The sequence below is a fragment of the Hydra vulgaris genome, chromosome 05 (genome assembly GCF_038396675.1).
Source record: "Hydra vulgaris chromosome 05, alternate assembly HydraT2T_AEP".
NCBI lineage: Eukaryota > Metazoa > Cnidaria > Hydrozoa > Anthoathecata > Hydridae > Hydra > Hydra vulgaris.
The window spans coordinates 2016193-2037500 of NC_088924.1; the positions used below are offsets into that span (position 1 = coordinate 2016193).

At 28.8% G+C, this 21308-nt stretch overlaps 1 protein-coding gene across 2 annotated transcripts in view; it reads left to right on the forward strand.

The window, feature by feature from the left end:
- LOC136079942 (uncharacterized) overlaps window positions 1-16763 on the forward strand; it is a 31509-nt gene extending 14746 nt beyond the window's left edge. The window contains exon 2 of one of the 2 annotated variants that reach the window (XM_065796608.1): window positions 14248-16763. In XM_065796608.1, coding sequence (XP_065652680.1) covers window positions 14302-16692 — 2391 coding nt within the window. In that variant the 5' untranslated portion in view covers window positions 14248-14301 and the 3' untranslated portion in view covers window positions 16693-16763. The remainder of the gene's footprint in view (window positions 1-14247) is intronic. The other variant, XM_065796609.1, reaches the window with a different exon arrangement.
- Window positions 16764-21308: the final 4545 nt, after the last annotated feature.

Below are 21308 nucleotides of genomic sequence, written 5' to 3' on the forward strand. Positions count from 1 at the left end.
TATCAGATAACCTTTTTAAGGTAGGCATATTAAGTGGCTTTAAAACTGCCATCAAACGATTCCAACGAGAGGTGGAGGCAGAAAAAAATACAAACAGCTTATTTACAAAGTCAAAAAACGTTACAGCCTCAGAACAACATCCTACAGCACATTGACCAACAAGGTTAAGCGAATGAGCACAACATGGTATGTATTCAGCTAAGTTATTATGTTCTTTTATTTTTGCTTGCATGCCATTGAAACGGCCATTCATGTTGGCAGCATTATCGTAGGATTGACCTCGGCAGTCTTTAATTGAAATGCCAGTATTTTCCATAAAATCAAGTAACTTTGTTGCTAATCCTTCCCCAGTGTGCTCTTCTATAGGGATAAATGTCACAAAACGTTCAACTGGTCCTTTAGAAGTCATGTAACGGAATATAATGGTAAGCTGATCTACATGTGAAATATCTGGTGTTGAGTCAACACTAACTGCAAAGTATTTTGCTTCTTTAATCTCAGTTAAAATGTGGTCCAAAACGTCACGACTTAACACATGAATAAATTCATCACATATAGTTGATGACAGATATGACACATGACCTCGGCCTTTGTTCGCTCTTTTCTGAATATGTTCTGCAAGCAATGGGTCAAACTCAGCCACTAGCTCTAAGCAGCCTAAATAATTGCCATTGTGGACAGAACCCACAATTTCGTTACTGCCACGGAATGACAACCCACGCGATGCTAACATTTTGATTACGGTAAGAATACGCAACAGTATGTCATTCCAGTACTTTTTCTCTGATTCAAATTGCTCTGTGAGCCTCTTACTAATGTGCTCTCCAGCTTTCCTACGTGTTAAAAGGGTTTCAATTGATTGAATGTGGGTTTCACTTGTTTCATGGCGAGCTAAGTCTCTTGCAGCGTGTTTCCAATCATCGTATCCTGATGACATCAAAGCAGATGCTCCAATTCCACATTTTGAATTAAATAATTTACAATGGGCGCAGAAAACCTTACTAGTTGATGGGGAATAGCAAATCCAGTCTCTCTTAATTTTCTCACCATTCACTTTTTCCCGGAAAAAAAGGGACTTTGTACACTGTCGTTTAAACTTAAACGTGTCACCAGGCAGTACTTTAGTAGATAATTTAAAATCGCTATCCATATGTTGGCATGATAAAAACCCATCTGCACTTTTGCTGAAATACTCACGCAGGTCGTTGGTTATAATCCACTCAGCCACATCGGTGTTGACAGTGTGGGTCGTCAGAGCCAGGGGTAACACTGCTGAGATAGTTGAGACGCTTGAACTTGCTGTAGCTGAGTCTGCTGAGACACTATTTGAATTACCTGGAACTGGTGCTGACATAGTTAGTGAGTTTAAACTCGCTGAACTACCTGGAACTGGTGCTGACATAAATGAGTTTGAACTCGCTGTAGCTGAGTCTGCTGAGACACTATTAGAATTACCTGGAACTGGTGCTGACATAAATGAGTTTGAACTCGCTGAACTATCTGGAACTGGTGCTGACATAAACGAGTTTGAACTTGCTGAACAATCTGGAACTGGTGCTGACATTAATGAGTTTGAACTCGCTGTAGCTGAGTCTGCAGGGACACTATTAGCACTACCTGGAACTGGTGCTGACATTATTGACATAGTTAGTGAATTTGAACTCGCTCTCGCTGTAGCTGATACCGAGACACTACTTGCAGTATTACAAAACTCAGTCATTTTTTTATTTTTGTTCAATAATTCATTTAATTGAATCTCATTCTTCTTCTTTTTTTGCATTTTGTCCCAACCGCTCAGGCCGCTCCTTTTCATTTTTTATTTTAATTTTGTAAACGAATGAGCAATGCTGTAATTTTCTGCGGTAACGGAAGTGATCATAAAATAAAATAAAATAAAAAAAAATTTTGATGTTTTAATGTTTGAGAACATTCAAGTTTATTTATGTTTCCATCTATGTCCGCACAACTATTAGTTTTTTAAATACACGCTAAAAAATTAACTTCGTGACATATAAATTTTCTAATCAAATAGGTTTTATAAGAGAGTGCTTTAAAATCATTCACTAATATAATTGTTTTTCCTTTAAAAGGTTTTTACATCAACGAATGTTTTAAAAGCATTCTCTTATAAAACCTATTTAATTAAAAAATTTATGTCACGAAGTTAATTTTTTTAGCGTGTTTTTTAAAAACTGATAGTTGTGCGGACATAGATTGAAACATAAATAACTTGAATGTTCTCAAAACATCTTTATGCGGAAAGATAATTTAAAAAGTATTTGCGAATACCAAAATTCCGCCAAATATACGAAGATAGAGATATAGTATATCTCTATTCATTTATTTATTCACAACGCCTCCGCAGCTCCCAATAAATTGATTTAAAAAAACTGAGAAACATAGGAATATTTATCTGGTTCCCTAAAAAAAAAAAAAAGTAAAAAAAAAAAAAAAGGTCACGGGCCTTAGGGCCTATTTTTTTTATAAGGGCCTGGGGCTGCAGCCCCATCCGCCCCCGCCTTTATACGGCCATGTAAACCGTTGAGTACTCAACGCCGTTAAAGCTTAACTATTTAGAATAAAATACATATAATGTTTTCGCCACTTAAAATTTGATATATTATTCAATTTGTGAAAATGATTATTAGAGACCAGGCAGACATCTGCGGATTACAAACCAAATTTATATTGATGATATACATATCAAACGATGTATTTCAAGTCTCAGGTTGCTGGACCACTTTGGACCCCAAGAGTATTCGACTATATCCAATTGGGCAGAGGACGTAAAAATGACGTCTTTTGGATGTCTTTTGAACGTCTTTTGTACGTTTTGAAATCCTTTTAAACGTTCAAAAGAAGTCTTTTTTAGGTCATGTGCCCACTGGGATAAGTGAAATTTTAATTAAAAAAGTACTTCAAATTCGCCGTTATTTAAAATCATTTTACTCAACATAACTTACTTGCAAAATAGTGTTGTAAAAATTCGTTTGAAAGATAATACTTGATTTTATTAAGTTATGCAATAAAAAGGTAGGTTTCAAAATTAACATCTATTCCACCTTATTAGTTACACAAAAAATATTTTTTAATTAAAAAATAAATTTTTTTAAAAAAAAGATTTTTATTCTACAGCTTAAAAGCATACACCAAGATAATTATAAAAAATATATATACATTTTATAAAAGCTGAATGTTTAAGTTATAAAATGGTATGTTAAAATAAAATTTTTAAAAATGTATTTTTTTTTAATAAACGAGTCTCAAAAAAGTTATTAATGGTTATTTAACCATTATACTTAAAGTTATTAATTAGTCATAGTTTGATTGTGTCCGAAACAAACAATGTTGATTTTCAAGAAAAAAGATTCTGGCTTTCAAAGTATTCAAGGCACTTTCAATTTAATGCGGCAAATAGGACAGCAAATGAGCAAAAAGTAAAAGTACACTCAAAGATGTCTTATAAAAGTTACAAAAAATGAAGACAAGAGTTGGCCAACAAGTTTCAGAAAGATTACTAAAAATTTTCATGCCGTTTAAATGGTAAGCTTGTTCATCCAAACGCGACCATCTTTTTTAAATTTGATACATCAAAAATGATTGGTGATGAAGGAAACGGTAACATTCTTGTCACTCTAGAGTTACTCGAAAAGCACAACAAGACCCTTCAGCTACACCTAGAAAAATTTTCCCTCGTTTAACAAGGTAAAAAAGTCTTGCTCATTATTTGGACTTAAGTTATAATATATATATATATATATATATATATATATATATATATATATATATATATATATATATATATATATATATATATATATATATATATATATATATATATACATATATATATAAATCTTTAAGCAAAGCATTAAATTTTAACAGTTATCTTTAAATATTACATGAATGAAACAACTAATTTAAGCATATCCTTTATAAATAAGTACAATTTTTAGGCATCTATAAAGACTTACAAAAAAACGCAAAAGATTTTGTTTGCCAAATTGATTTAGGGCAGTGGTCGGCACCATATTTCCAAAGGAGCCCACTTGCAAAATTCTTGTTTAGTTGTGGCCCACAGCAATAAATAAATTATATATAAAATAGGTTATATTACCTATATAACAGAATATAGTATAGAATTAGATTATAGAACTAATAATTGTATCAATACAAAATACATAGTTAAGAAAAAAAAACACATAAAACACAATTAAAAATTTGGTGATTATTTTGTTGTTGCAGCTAGCACAAGGTCATTCAAATGAGTGTCAGTCAGTCTTGTTCTGTAAACATTTTTTATTATTTTCATGGCTGAGAATGTTTGTTTGCATTGGTAACTAGTGCCATACATACAGATAAGTCTATTTGTATGTTTTTTAAGAACTGGAAAATATTCCTTCATGACAGCATGCCAGAAAATAATTAAATTTTCACCAAAAGTGCCATCTTCATCTTTTTTTGGTGCCTTTCTTCTTAACTCGTCGTCACATTGAAAGTTAATTAGTTCGTCGTCTGCTTTTAAAATATCAGCTTCTTCAAAGTTCATTAGAATACTAATATCATTCATATCAAAGTCAAATGGATAACACAAAAAAACCATATGTTTTTTTAAGTCTTCAAATTCATTAAATCTGTTTTCAAATTGATCATACAGAGCAGTCACTATTAATGAAAATGACGATAACATTTCCCTTGATGGTTGACATTCATTTAAAGTAGGAAAATGAGTACAACTACCAGATGCAAATTGAGTTTTGTACAAATTAAGTTTTGTCTTCATCACAGTGGTTGATCAAATCACAAACCAGCACACGGCGGCCTTGTAATCTCTTATTCAGAACATTGAATTGTGCTATGATGTCGCAAAGGAAAGCCAGTTTACACTTAAACTCTTCAATAGACATTGTAATTAATGAAAATTACAATGTCTATTGTATAATGAGTTACCATGAACTGCAGTACACTTGGCAAACACTCTGGTCAAACTTTTCTGGTTGTTGAATCAAGAGAATATTTAGTATTGTACAATTCATGTTTTGATTTTTGATGTCATGTTTTTTTTACTATGTCTAAAATGACAAGATCTGGTGTTAGGGAGTATTTTATAAGGAGGCTTTATAATTTTTACAGCCTGGAAAACAATTAAAATGCCCACAACTACACTACTTTGTATATTATGCAGTTAGGTGGCTTGGGGCCCACAAATTATGTAGCAAAGGCCCACAATTGGGCCGCGGCCCACAATATGCCGACCTCTGATTTAGGGGGTAGATTTTGCAGCTTATGCATTCCTGAGATTTCGCACAATAGATCCAACTAAAACGTATAAATTGAAAAACATTACCTAATTTTTACTTAGGCTTTTATGAAATAAGTCTGGATTTAATATTAACAGAAAAGAAAAATGTGTTGAAGCAGTTAAGACAATTAAAGCAGAAAACTGAAATGAAAAACAAATTAATAATGTTCGTTTGTGCAGTGCTCGTTTTACTCCAAGTGTTTAATTAGTTTTTATGTTTTGTTTATACATTAATAAGAGTAATAAAAAACTCTTTGATTTAAAACTTTAGTAATTTTACTATATATATTGTGCTATTCATCTTTTTTAGGTATGAAATCTAACGCCTCAGTCATATTGATTTTTTACCAACTGTATTTTGTTTTATAAAGACACATTATAAAAATAATTAGGCTTATTAAAACGTTATGAATGATCAAAAAGAAGGTGGCGAACGTAAAAATAAGTCTGTGTTCAGGGACAGATCAAGACCATCTAAAAGGAAGGGTGATTTTTATGTTTTTTTGATTCGGTGGACCTAGACCATCAAGTAAGATAGGGAGAGCGGTTTTTTAATTTGGAGGATCCATACTAGTTTGTAAAGTAAGTGTAGGAAAAGAAAATGGCCGCCTCTTGAAGGGGGGAGAGAGGAGGCAACCTAGGCAAGCTGCCCCAGACATTCTGCGGGGCACTGCGGCAAGTTTCTTTTTTTTCAGCGGTCTTCGTTGACATATTAATTTAGCTGAAATTCTATAAATCTCTCTGTATAGTTATGCTGTTTATACATTGGGTTTGTGCACGTAAATAACCTGAAATGCCTATTAAAGGCATGACTAAAAATGTTGGGCGCCCATCGAATCGAGTTATACTTAGTTGAAGGTTCAGAAATATAAGTTTAAAAGAATATTTATTTAACAAATAGTAAAAACTTTTTTTCAAAAATTAATAAATTTTTTTTTTAAATTAAAATTTTTACAAGTTTAAGTATTAAAATACTTAAACTTGTCGACATAAACTACTTCAGAACTTCAGCTTAGAAAACTACTTCAGAACTTCAGCTTAGAAAACAACTTCAGAACACACTTCAGAAATCTCTATACTATTTAATCTATCAATCTTGGGTGGCAGAGAAAAAAGAAAAGTTTTTGTCTTCTTTTTATCAAAAAGAAGACAATAACAACTCTAGCCCAGTAAAAGTTTTTAATGGTGATGTTTTCTTGCCCGTATTTGACACAATTGAATCATCTTTAAAAGACAGGTTGGACATGTTTTCCAAACACGAGTCAAAGTAGAGGTTCCTACTTGACCTAAAAACTACCAAAGGAAAATCTTAAAGATGATTGTAAAATGTTACAAGAACACCTAACACCTGAAAATTCCTTTTATGAATCTATGGGTAACACTACACTTATTGCTGACAATCTAGTGAAAGGGGTCTAGTGATATTTGTATTTAAGGCATTGCTAGTCAGATAGAAGTATAACCCTTAGTAAAAATTTGTGGCTTTGGTAAACGATAACTAGTTCCCCGCAGAGGCTAATATTATTGTTTTTCGACAATGTTTATTCCACTACCATATATTATTCTTTAGATAACTTATGATTCCGTTTGTTATTAATTTAACCACACTTTTGATAGTACTATTTGATTTACGAAATTAAAATGAAAAAAATATCTTTGATTATAATTATGAATTGTGAATAACGCTTATGATTAAAAATTTATTTTTTAAGAATATTCTAACAAGCCAGATGGAGTGCATAAATCAAAGAGGCTATAATGTGGATGCGAAAAGCAAAAAACTAAAAATCTAGATCTATGCGTCATTATGTCACGAGGCCAATTGATCAGCAAGATTCATCAAAAGAAGTTGTTCTTCAACCTACAGCTAATACACCAATGCTAGCATTGTGTTTTTTTCAATAGATAAAATATAGCCAGAAACAGAGCCGGAAGTAAAAGATACAGAAACACATTAAATAAGAGTAGATAAATTTAAAACAAACGTTGATTTTGGAAATGATTTTTGCCATGGCTCAAGTTAATGAAAAAATTGGAATATTTTATCTGGTGCGTTTTGCAGGAATGAGCGGCCGTAACGCAGTGGTTAGAGCACTTGCTTTAGAGGCGGGAGACCCAGGCTTGAAACAAGCTCAAGACATATTTTCGCTCCTCGGTAAGGAATGAGGCGTGAACTTCCTAATTAAATGCACTACCTCGGTGCTCTGTGACAAGACCGTTAGGTCTTCTAGAGGCACCTAAATAACAAAATAAAAAAATAATAAGATTATTAAAAAATTTACCAGTTCTAGATCATTTTTGGGTTAAAATTATCAAAAAAAGAAGCCGTTTTTTTTTCAGAATAAGGAAGGTCTACGGATGGAAATTGAGAGGTAAAAAATGAAAGGGTATCTTGCACAGGTTGCTTGATATCACATTGTTCCTTGCTAAGCAAAATATAGCATTTTTACGACTATAAGATAGATGAACTTTCATTGAGTAAAAGAAACTTTCTTTAGATAGTTAACATGCATTTTAAACATGACCATGTGCTGAAAGAACACTTTGCGAGATTAAAAGATTAAAGCAAACTTTAGGTAAAGTATCCTTATCTTATCTTTTAGCAGAAACTCACAATGAGTTCATAAATATCTTGGCAACCTATGTGAAGGAGAATCTTGTTATCAAAATAAAGACTACGATGTATTATTGAACTGTGCTCGGCAGCCCACCTAACATATTTACATTGACCAGCTGTCTGAAACAATCAGATTTGTGAAAATTTACAATGAGAAAGTTGAACTAAGATAAGTTTTTCTAGAACTTTTTTATTTAAATGGGAAAAAAGCTGATAACTCATTTCTGAAATTTTAAAAAAACTACAAAGTGATGGATGTAACGTAATGATTTGTAGAGCTCGAAGTTATAACATTGTTGCCACAATGTTTGGAATCCATGGAAATTTTTAGGCCATTATAAAAAGAACGAATAAGAAAGCTATTTTTAATGAATGTTTGGACTATTTGCTTAACTTGTGTGATCAACATTTAAAACATTTGCTTCACTTATCATCATCACTTTGCAAGAAGAAAACAATAAGGCCATATTGGAGTGTATAAATCAGTTTCATTTTGAAATACAGACCAATCAAGAGCAATCAAGGAAGTAGAAAACTTTTTGGAAGCTGTTCAAGCTAAGCGTCTTCTATCAGCAAGCAAAAAAGATTTGCTGGTGCCAGTTCCGAAATTGGCTTCTTTCTATGACAAGTCATCAGATGTTGAGCTATCAAAAGAAGGTAGAAATTTTTTAGTAGAGGCAGTAAATACTGATTTTCCCAAAATTGATGAAGACATCGTCAGTTTATTTAATGTTTTGAAGTTCATAGCTAAATTAGACTTGCATGAATCTCTCCCAATACTCTCTAAACTATTTTCTTTATCTGTTTATTTGTGGCTCTGTGTGAGAGGAGCTTTTCAAAACTAAAATTTATAAAAAACTATTTGCTATCAAGAATGGTACAGTCAAGGTTTTCTAATATCTCTCAATTATATCTTGACTCTATTATTAATTAAAAGTGAAATAATAAAAGTCATTGATTTTGACAATGCGATTGTCAAGTTTGCAGCTTTGAAGATCAGAAAGGGAAACTTTTATTAAAATAATATATTTATATATATATATATATATATATATATATATATATATATATATATATATATATATATATATATATATATATATATATATATATATATATATATATATATATATATATATATATATTGTAAGAATTGCGTTAATAACTCCGGTAATAGTGCTCAATACAGCGTGTTATATAATTGGTAGAGCAAATAATATAGTGAAAACTAAATAATTATTAAGATATATTTCAGGTAAGTAACTAAAAGTTAAACGCAATAGCAATCATAAGATTTAACATCTGGTGATTGCTATTGCGTTTTTTTTTGTTTTGATTTTTTTTTGTATTTATAATGGAAAAAATATTTTAAAAAAAGCTGCTTATTTATATAATAGAAAACAAAGTGTTAACAATTTAATAACATGGTATCGAACAAAACAAGGAGTGCCAAATAAACCTATTAGAAACTTTTAATATTATTACAACTGAAATTAAAAAAGGTTTTCCGATTGATAGCAATTCACATTTCCAATAATTCTTTCTTAAGAATTATTGGAAATGTGAATTGCTCTTAACACACTAAGTTTCTTTTTAATAAATTTAAAATACTTCAAGTATTTTAACTTAACCTTTATCAATTTTTTATATTTATGTTCAAGGTTGATAATAAAATGACACCCATCTTATTTAAGTAGTTTGTTTTAAAATAACATTTATGTTCAACCAAAAACAAATCATTCTGCTACCAAGTTCTCGATTAATTAGAGATTATGGAATACACTAATAAGCAGTAAGTTAAAAATAAATTCTTCTCTTTATCAATTGAAAAGTAAACTTGAACAAAAACTTTTGATTACTGACAACATATTAGACTTCTTCTGAAGCTTTTAAATAGGAAGTAAAAAATTTTACTTCCGTTTATAAAAAAATGCTGTGCATCCTGTTGTGAATGTATGCTGTGAATATTGGTATCTCAACATGTTGAGGTATATGATGTAGTTTCATAGTTACAAAAATTAAGAATAAGAAATTTCTAAGAAAAGTGTTTTTTTTTTTTACTACACTCTTGATCTTGATCTGAATCTTTATAAATCTAAAATCAGAAGAGAAATTTTTAGAAGCTGCAATATTCGTATTTAGTTCTTAACTAATAGAGCCTCATCAATGTAGAACAAAGTACCAGATATAATCAAATTTATAATCAAAAAAGATGACTTGAACTTATTCAAAACTTGCATTGATAAATATCTAATGCTACATGATTTGTAATTTATAATTTAATTTATTTACCTAAAATAACAACACAATGTATATGCTGTCGAAGTGAAATTAATGTGAGCCGCCACATTTTTTAATATAGAAATGACTCAAAACATTTATAAAAAATATTAAAAGAAATAGTCGGAAAAAACCTGCTCAATTACCCTACCAAAAATGATTAAGATAAACAACGTATGTATATGTGAACCGAATGGAATAGCAAATAAATTTAATAAATGTTTTACTGGCATTAGAAGTAAACTTGTTATTAGGATTCCTACAACTGACATTTCCTTTCATCATTTTTTAAAATCTATCAATAATTCAAAAGCTACTTGTCAGATAGGAAGGAATTTGTCTACTATGGGGATGAACTACTTATCTATTAGTCTCAAAAATAAAACAACAATTGAAATAAAATGCGATGTTCCAAAGGGTTCTCGGTGTAGTTAAGGAGATTAAAAATTATTCGAATTCTTTTATTTGGAATTAGCGTGATAATGTCAGCGTATTGTGTCCAAACAAGAGCTTCAGATGTTATAACTTTTTTTTTTAATATAATTTTCAAAACCTTCTTATTACCCCTAACAATGAATCTAAAAAACACCATTTCTGAGTCTTTAGATTACTTTTGCTCATCAGCGTTAACATAAATTTAGTTAAAATCTTTTGAAAAGGTGCCTTAACCTACCATAGATCCTAGTTCTAATCGGTTCTGACGTATATTAACTATATAAAGTTGTCAAAATACAACATTTCAATCAATTTTAACAAAAAGTATTAGAGTTCCGACCAAGAAAGAGCTTAAAATTAAGAAAAATTGCTAATAAACGATCCGAACAGATCATATTTTAAAACTATGATGTTCATTTCACCTTAACAACGTATTTGTTTAAGATCTTGTTCACATTTAGACAATGATTGTGATTTTAAGAAGATTTTTTTTTAAAAAAGACTCTTCGGTCTAGAGTTTTTTTACTTTTCATAATAGAATTTTTTTGTCTTTTCATAATTCACAGAAAAAATATCATACAGACCCCATGATATTTTAAAATTGCTTTAACTATACCGAGTTCTATTCTTTGGCCACCCCTTTTTTAGTGTATTTTAATGGTTTAGATAAAGCTTTTGATCTTATGAACATCATGTTTGCTGACAATACCAATCTATTTTTATCAGACGAAGACATAAACCAACTTTTTTTAAATATGATTAAGGAACTTTTATACAACTTTCTACTTGGTTTAAATGCAATAATTTAACATTAAACATTGACAAAACAAAATGGATTCTTTTTTAGTTCCTCAACAAAAAAATGTCTTTTGCTAAAAGATTTGCCTAAATTTTTTATTGATAGAGTAGAAATTAAAGAAGCTTCCTTTATTAAGTTTTTTGATATTTATTTTGATGAAAAACTGTCATGGAAAACTCATATTGATTATATATTAACAAAAGTTGCAAAAAATATTGGAATTCTATATAAGGCTAATATATAAGGTTATTATTTAAATAAAAATAATTTAAAACAATTAAACAACTCATTTATTCATAGCTATATAAAATATGCAAATCTTGCCTAGGGAAGTTAAAGTAAAAGTAAGTTACGACGTCTTTATCAGCATCAGAAACATGCAATGTGTGTAATATATTTTTCAAATTGTTTTTCATCTACGAAACCTTTATTTAAATATTTGAATGTTTTAAATGTTTATGAACTTGACATTTATAATACCTTATGTTTTACTTTTTGTTGTATGAATAACCCATTAATAAATGTTTTCAAAGATATATGCACCCTTAAAGCAAAGAATAAATATAGTTTGCGAAATAATAGCTTTTTAAACAAACCCTTTTGTCAAACAAAGTTTATCCAATTTTGTATAACTTATCGAGTACCACATCTTTGGAATAAAGTTGTTGATTCCAACTTCGCTTGGTCTATCTCTTTTCCAGTTTTTAAAAATAAGTTAAAGAATATTCTTTATTCAATGGACAACATATTAAAATATTTTTAGATATAGTTTTAAGCCATTTATTATTTCAGCTATTTTATATTGCTACTTTGATTTTAACTACTTGTGTTATATTGTATTTATACTTGTATTTTTATACGGTTCTCATTACAGGATCAGTATGATCTTCTTTCAGTTTATATTATACGACATGTAGTGAATGAAAACTAAAAAATCTTAAAAAAATAATTATGTATATATACTCTGCAGTATATCATTCTAAATCTCACATCAATCTGACATTACTTCACCAATTTGCACTCTTTGTATTTTATTTTTTAATTCAAAATCTAATTCAAAACATTGTCTACTTTAAAACATTGTCTTTTATTATAGTTAAAAATCTTATATACCAAGTCATTGATGCAGCAATTTATTGAATGCCTTTGCGATGCCTAGGTGCACTCTATCAATCGGACAACCTTTTTTAATTTGTTATAATATTAAAAGTTTCTGATAGGTTTGTATGGCGCTCCTTGTTTTACTCGATACCATGTTATTAAATTGTTAACAATTTGTTTTAAATATTTTTTCCATTATAAATACAAAAATAATCAAAACAAAAAAAAACGCAATAGCAATCACCAGATGTTAAATCTGATGATTGCTATTGCGTTTAACTTTTAGTTACTTACCTGAAATATATCTTAATAATTATTTAGTTTTCACTATATTATTTGCTCTACCAATTATATAACACGCTGTATTAAGCACTATTACCGGAATTATTAACGCAATTCTTTCAATATATATATATATATATATATATATATATATATATATATATATATATATATATATATATATATATATATATATATATATATATATTATTTTAATAAAAGTTTCTCTTCCTGATCTTCAAAGCTGTAAACTTGACAATCGCATTGTCAAAATCAATGACTTTTATTATTTCACTTTCAATTAATAATAGAGTCAAGATATAATTGAGAGATATTAGAAAACCTTGACTGTACCATTCTTGATAGCAAATAGTTTTTTATAAATTTTAGTTTTGAAAAGCTCCTCTCACACAGAGCCACAAATAAACAGATAAAGAAAATAGTTTTAGAGAGTATTGGGAGAGATTCATGCAAGTCTAATTTAGCTATGAACTTCAAAACATTAAATAAACTGACGATGTCTTCATCAATTTTGGGAAGATCAGTATTTACTGCCTCTATTAAAAAATTTCTACCTTCTTTAAAATATAAACAAAAAATTACGTTACGTCGTTAAGTTACACTTTTTATAGACAACAAAATTATAGTATAAAAATTTAATATAATGTACAAGAAATATACATGCATTTATTAAAAAGAAACGTTTGTGTTAAAAGCAATTCACATTTCCAATAATTCTTACAGCGTGTCTTTGTTTAATTAGCTGCTTATTATTTTTAAATACATTAGTGCTGCACCAAGCAACGTTAAACTTAGATGGCAATAAATAAAAGAAAAGTGCATGGATTTTAAATATATCAAAAATATATATATATATATATATATATATATATAAATATATATATATATATATATATATATATATATACATATATATATATATATATATATATATATATATATATATATATATATATATATATATATATATATATATATATATATATATATATATATATATATATATATATATATATATATATGTATATATGACAATGATTTGAGTTATATGTATATATTAGGGTGTTAAGGAAACCAAACTTTTTTTAAAAAAATTTGGCTGGAATACTAACCCCATTCTATAGGGCCCATAGATCTAAAAAACATTAGTTTTAGGTTTCTAGGATGATTAAAAGTGGTAGATGTAAACTTTATCTTTTTGACATTTTTATGCATATATTCCTTTTTATGTATATTTGAACCTAACAACTTTTGATAGAATACGTAAAATATATAATTTTTATATGTGCAAATATATAATATAGAATACGTAAAATATATAATTTTTATATGTGTAAATTCATAATACATTTATTTTTTTTTTTTTTTTTTTTTTTTTGATAGATGTAAGCATTTTTAATTTCCAGATAGTTTTAAACTCAAAATTTATATTTGGTAAATAATATTTACTTTATTTTAATTAAAATGATAAAATTTGTTTTCAATATAGTGCTCACTGTAAGTTCAATATTTGGTGTCAAACCTTCGGAAAACTTATTTTTACGCAAAAAAGAACTTTCTAAAATTCATAAATATTTTATTGATTTACATAAAAATCCAAAAAAATGCCCTTTAGTATTACATGGAATGTCCGGTGTTGGAAAGACACAAATAGCCAGACAATATTGTGAACTTTATCATAACTCTTATGAAAACTTAGTTTGGATAGACGCAGCATTTGGACAGTTGCAAACTTCGATAAAAAACCATTATCAAATATTAGGGTTTACTGTTCAAGATTCACAAGGCAATCCTTTAAATATAGAAGTGATTATTGAAAAAGTACACGACAATTATAAAGAAAAAAAGACTTTGTATATTCTAGACAACGTTGACGACAAAAGTATTAAAAACTTAGAAATATACATTTCAAGGAAACCGAACTCATTTACTTTGATTACCTCACAGTGGAGAACGTGGTCAAATAACGTAAATCAAATGATCATTGATGCTTTTTCCGCTGAAGATGCTTTTGAATATGTAAAAACAAATATTAAAGAAAACACTGATGAAAACATTAGAAACTTAGTTAAAGAACTGGGTTATCATCCCTTTGCTATTACTCAGGCAATAAAATATATAAAAACACATAGAACTTCTATAGAAATTTATATGAAACTATATAGATCAAAACCTTTAAAAATACTAAACGATGATGACTTTTTAACCAAAGAAGAATCAAAGTCTCCAATAAAATCAATCAATTTAGTTTTAGCAAAATTAGGTAAAACTAAAAAATGTTTAATTCCATTAACTATATTAAACTGTTTATCTCATTGTGATGGTCGAAACATAAGTAAAAAATTTATAATCAGAATCTCAAAACACATGGCAATATACGAAGAACACGTTATAGATGAAGCTATTGGAATACTAATAAGTTATTCGTTCCTAGATCGTTTAGATGATGAAAAATATTCAATGCATGTACTGACGCAGTTATCTTGTAAGAGTTTTCAAATAAAAAATTTAGGCAAAAATTATTATCTGGATCTAATCGAAAGTTATTTTATACATGAGTTAAACAGAGTAAAAGATCACACGGACTACGGAAAACATTTTGTTCTTCATTTTCTTCACATTTTTCGTTTTAACAGAGAGAGAATGTTAAAAACCTTCCATCGTATGACAACTTCAATTAAAACCTTATTAGTATGTAAAGGTTTCTTACTAGAAGCAATTGAAATATTAAAAGATGTTCAAAGTTATAATGAAAAAAATTACGGAGAAAAATATAAACTCACGCTTGATACAAAACATAATATTGCTGACTGTTTTTATGATATGGGAAAATATAGCAAGGCTTTAGATATTTACTGTTCTGTTGATAAAATACGAACTGAAATTTTAGGCATTGACGATCCATCTACAATGTCAACAAAAAATAATATTGCACTATGTTTATACAAAATGGCAAAATATAACGAAGCTTTAGAAATTTATTACGATGTTAATAAAAAGCGATATGAAATTTTTGATATGAACCATCCATCAATAATGGAGACAAAGAATAATATCGCAACCTGTTTGTGCGATGTTGGGAAATACAACGAAGCTTTAGAAATTTATTGTTTTATTGATAGAATACAAACTGAAATCTTAGGTATTAAACATTCAACTACAATGACAATAAAACATAACATCGCACTTTGTATGTACAAAATGGGAAAATATAACGAAGCTTTAGAAATTAATCGTTTTGTAGATAAAATACAAACTGAAATTTTAGGAATTAACCATCCATTTACTATGGAAACTAAAAATAATATAGCAAACTGTTTGTGCGGTATGGGAAAATTTAACGAAGCTTTAAAAATTTATTGTTCTGTTGATAAAATACGAATTGAAATTTTTGGTACCAACCACCCATCTACAATGGAAACAAAACAAAATATCGCCTTCTGTTTGTACAAAATAGGAAAATATAACGAAGCTTTAAAAATTTATTATTTTGTTGATAAAATGCGATCTAAAATTTTAGGCATTAATCATCCGTCTTCAATGGCAACAAAGCATAATATCGCTATCTGTTTGTGCGATATGGGAAAACATAACGAAGCTTTAAAAATTTATCATTCTGTTGATAAAATAAAAACTGAAATTTTAGGTACCAACCATCCATCTACAATGGCAACAAAAAATAATATTGCAATCTGTTTGAAGAAAATGGGAAAATGTAACGAAGCTTTAGAAATTTATTATTCTGTTGATAAAATAAAAACTGAAATCTTAGGTATCGACCATCCATCTACGATGACAACAAAAAAAAATATTGCAATCTGTTTAAAGAAAATGGAAAAATATAACATTGTTTAAGAATATCAATGATTAAGTTTGCTTTTCAGTTGTATTTTTTTTTATAGATTACTTGATTATTAATTTATTTAATTTATTATTATTTATTTTATTAATTTAAATATCAATTTTAAAAGTTGCTAAATAAAAAGTATTTTGTAAATTTTAAGAATCGTTAAAAACATGTTTTTGTGATATTTTTAATGCAAGCATGAAGCACATGAATACCAATACATATTAATAGTGTGAAATTAATTATTATAAGTCCTGAACTAGGTTTTATAATTACCCGCCTGATCTCCATAGCAACTGATTTATGTTTTTAGCAAAAGAAATATTTATAATCACTTAAACTTCTTACAACTTAAGCAAAAAATACAAGAATATTCCAGCGTAGTAATGTGCGACTCGGTATATATATATATATATATATATATATATATATATATATATATATATATATATATATATATATATATATATATATATATATATATGTATATATATATATATATATATATATATATATATATATATATATATATATATATATATATATATATTATACTGTATATATATATATATATATATATATATATATATATATATATATATTTATATATATATATATATATATATGTATGTGTATATATATATGTATGTGTATATATATATGTATGTGTATATATATATGTATGTGTATATATATATATATATATATATATATATATATATATATATATATATATATATATTTGGTCTTGCCACAAAAAAAATTTTTTTTCGCTCTTTAAAAAACAATATTATACATAAAAATAAGCAAAAATATGAATTTCCATTGTTCTATCTCAATTCTGGGTGCCAGAAGATGAAATCAAGATTTTACGAAAATACGCAAAGTATGATGAAATTACATGAAGGATGGCAAAATAACAAGATTGCACCATTTTGTGTTTAGTTTAAGATTACAATCACTACATGACATATCTATTATAAACTGTTAATAATTTTTTATAGCTTAATAGTTAAAAATAGTTAAAATAACATTAACTTTTTCAAAAGAAATGGGTCCAAAAAAGAAGAAAAATGTCCATGTAAGTGAAAGTGTCAGACGACCATTATATCTGTTAACTAACCCAATTTCACAGCTTTCAAATACACAGCTTCCAACCAATGGTAGTATTTTAAGATATTATCAATATTTATTTTCTAGTAAAAAGAAAAGATTTATTAAAACACAAATTAACATGGCCTGTAAGAAGCAAAAAGGAACAAGGAACTTGGTGTGCAAAAGTAAGACATAACTGTAAAACATAAACATTTTTATTCCTAGATTAAAGAGGACTAAATAATTATTTTTCAGGTGCAATAAATGTTAAATAAATAAAATATTTTTTAAAAATCTAAATTAGGTAGAGATTTTTGTGACCTTGAGACGCAATCAGACTGCTTGATTAGCCAAATAGTCAACATTTGGACCAAAGCAGGATTTCAAGCATACATCATTTCAGAATATTCAATTCTTGACAAACTTCAAGCTCTACACAAGAAGTATCAACTTTTGAAAAAACGTGTTACCCTGAAAGATACCAAAGATACTAGAGAAAATATTAAGAATGAATTCATTTCAACAATGGAACAGTTGATTGACATAGGCAAAGATAACTTAGAGCAACTGATGAGAAGTGACAAAATAACACCAAGAACACAAGCTGCTATTGAAGAAGACCTAAATTTCTATCTAGACCAGCAAGAAGACAGATAAGAGTATCAATTATATTGTAGCCTTTTTGTAATTTTCTCTATATTAATCAAATTGTTAGTAGCGCAGCTACTTTATGTAGGGCTTTCAGTCTGTCTGTCTTTCAGCTATCCATCTGTCTGTCCATCAGAGTAAGTTATTGCATTCTAATGTTATACATTTTTGTTTTAGGAAGTGGTTTATTTCTAAGCCAGATAAAGAGCTAGCTACCATCATTGAGAAACGACTAGAAAGGTATAAAAGACAAGAACAAATGAGAATGAAGTACCTAAGAGGAGAAAGAAAGATGTAAATCAGCTCCCCCACCACTTGATGAAAGTGATAAAAACTTGACGCCAACTAAGAAAAGGTAAAACAAGTGTCATAATTACTTTAAAACTGTTAAAAAACTTACTTCTTAAAAATGAAATCCAAACTTATTTATGTAAATATTTTAGATACAAGTCTGGTCCAGCCAATTTGGATATGTTTGACTCAACTTTGACAGATCCAGATTTTGCTGTATAAGAAGACTCATTCGAAGGTAGTGATGATGACTTTGAATATGGTGCTGCTCATAATAAAACCCCAAAAGTCTTACCTAAAGGCTCAATGCAAGTAAATAAAAAGATTACAAGAGAAGAATTGATGGCAGAAACTACACCTATTTGTGCTAGAGGGTTAATCAGCATTGAATTACAAACCTGGCTGTTGTCGTCTGTTGTTAATTATCTGGGAGGAGATGTTAATCAGATGGGCATTTCTAAATCTAGTATTTCAAGAGAAAGAGCGAAAGTAATTGAACATCAAGGTAATTTTTAAAGGGACACCTAAAGAAAAAGTCTTTTATGCCAACTTTTTGCCAGTCAAAATTAAGTTTTTTTTTTCAAATCAAAAAGTTTTTCTTCAGATGCCATATTTCTTATCCCTGATTTTCTAATGTAAGTCTATTATAAATGAAAGTTATGATAAAAATCTTACTATACCTTTAAAGAGTGGAATATTTACCTAAAAATAAACCATCATAACAATAATATATTGTGTTAAAAATGATCTTTATTTAGGCTATACCATCAGAGAAAATTACAGAGAGACAATGGCTGGAAAACATCTTGTTCTCCACTTTGATGGCAAGCTGTTAAAACATTTAGATGAAAATACCTTGCAATCTGTTGTAAGAGATAGAGTTGCTGTCAGTGTTACTAGTCCTGAATTTGAGAATAAAAACGATCTCTTACTTGGTGTTTTACCTGCAGAGTCTGGCAAAGCTGTTGATGAAACAGAAATTATTCACAACTTACTTGAGTCCTTTGAAATATGCAATGAAACTTTCGCAATTGTTGCAGATACTACCAATGTTAACACAGGAGCCCATGGAGGAATTATAACCAGGTTGTGCTATATTTTGGGAAAACCTGTTCTCTGGCTGTTATGCAGACATCACATGTTTGAAATAGCAATACATAAGGCAATTGTAATTGTCCTTGGACCTACTGCTGCACCAGATAGACAGTTCTATAAAGATTTCAAGAAGGGCTGGGAAGTATATCACGCCATAATTCAAAAAGCTAACCTGTCTGAGTTTAAGAAATTTGATGAGAAGAAGCTAGAAGTTGGATTTGAACTTCATAAACTTTACCTGGAAGCTCAGGAATATCTGAAGTTTGCTCTTAATCACGAAGTGTTTCCAAGAGATGATTATAATCATCTAGTTAAGTATGCTGCTTTTTATTTAAATGTCTTATCACCAAAGCTGAATGGTTTTAAAATTTATCAACCAGGAGCCAATCACAATGCTCGTTTCATGGCTGACAGTCTTTACAATTTAGCTATTGTTATGACATCAGGTATAATAGATTTTCTGCCTAAAGATCAGTTACCTCACCTGGAAAAGTCAGCTCTTATATGCGCAGTTTTTTATGCTCCATGGTATTTACGTTCATACAAAGCAGAATATGCTGTTAAGAATGATTTCCTGTCATTCAAGTCAGCTTATGTTATACAACAAGAATTTGATGTCAAAATTGGCAATGCTTTTCTGAAATTTTTTCAGCAACACTCTTGGTACCTTGCCCCAAAGGTTGCTGTGTTAATACTGGCAGATCCAGATTTTGAAGAGAAGCTTGCAGTTCTAGACAAGCTGTTGACCGTTGAGGTACCAGATATCAACACTATTCCCAATGGTAAACCTGATGCTGTCCTAGTTTTACCAACCTCTGAGGTAACAGAGTTGATTAGAGAGGAAAGTTGGGCTCTTTTCATTGTTCTAGGCATACAGGACGAAATTCCTACCTGGAAAACAGGTTTAGCTGCTGGAAAGCTGGAGGAAAATGATTCCTATATATCATTTTGTGAGTTTGTAAAATCTCTAAATGTTACAAATGACCCAGCAGAGCGAAATATCAATCTTATACAAAGATATATCAGTAGCACATTAAAGGAGGACAAAAAACAAGATATACTGCTAGTTGTCAGAGAGGACAGGGCATTAATATCATTAGAAGCTGACCAAAGTGCACTAGCCAAATTGTAAAATATCTGTTATAGTAACAATATTAGATTTTAAACTAAAAAATACCTTTCCTAACTTTTTTATTTCTTCATTTTCAAAAAGAATATTTTTTTTCAGAAAAAAACAACGATTTCTCGTATTTGCGTAAAAACCTAAAATCATCTTCCAGCTCTAAATATGGTCCTAGAGAGTTCAAATTTGGTTTATATACTTCTTTTTATGTATTGAACAGGTATTTATACCGCGACCTTTCATTTTCTGAAAATCGTGATATTTTGGCATGGCCTAATATATATATATATATATATATATATATATATATATATATATATATATATATATATATATATATATATATATATATATATATATATATATATATAT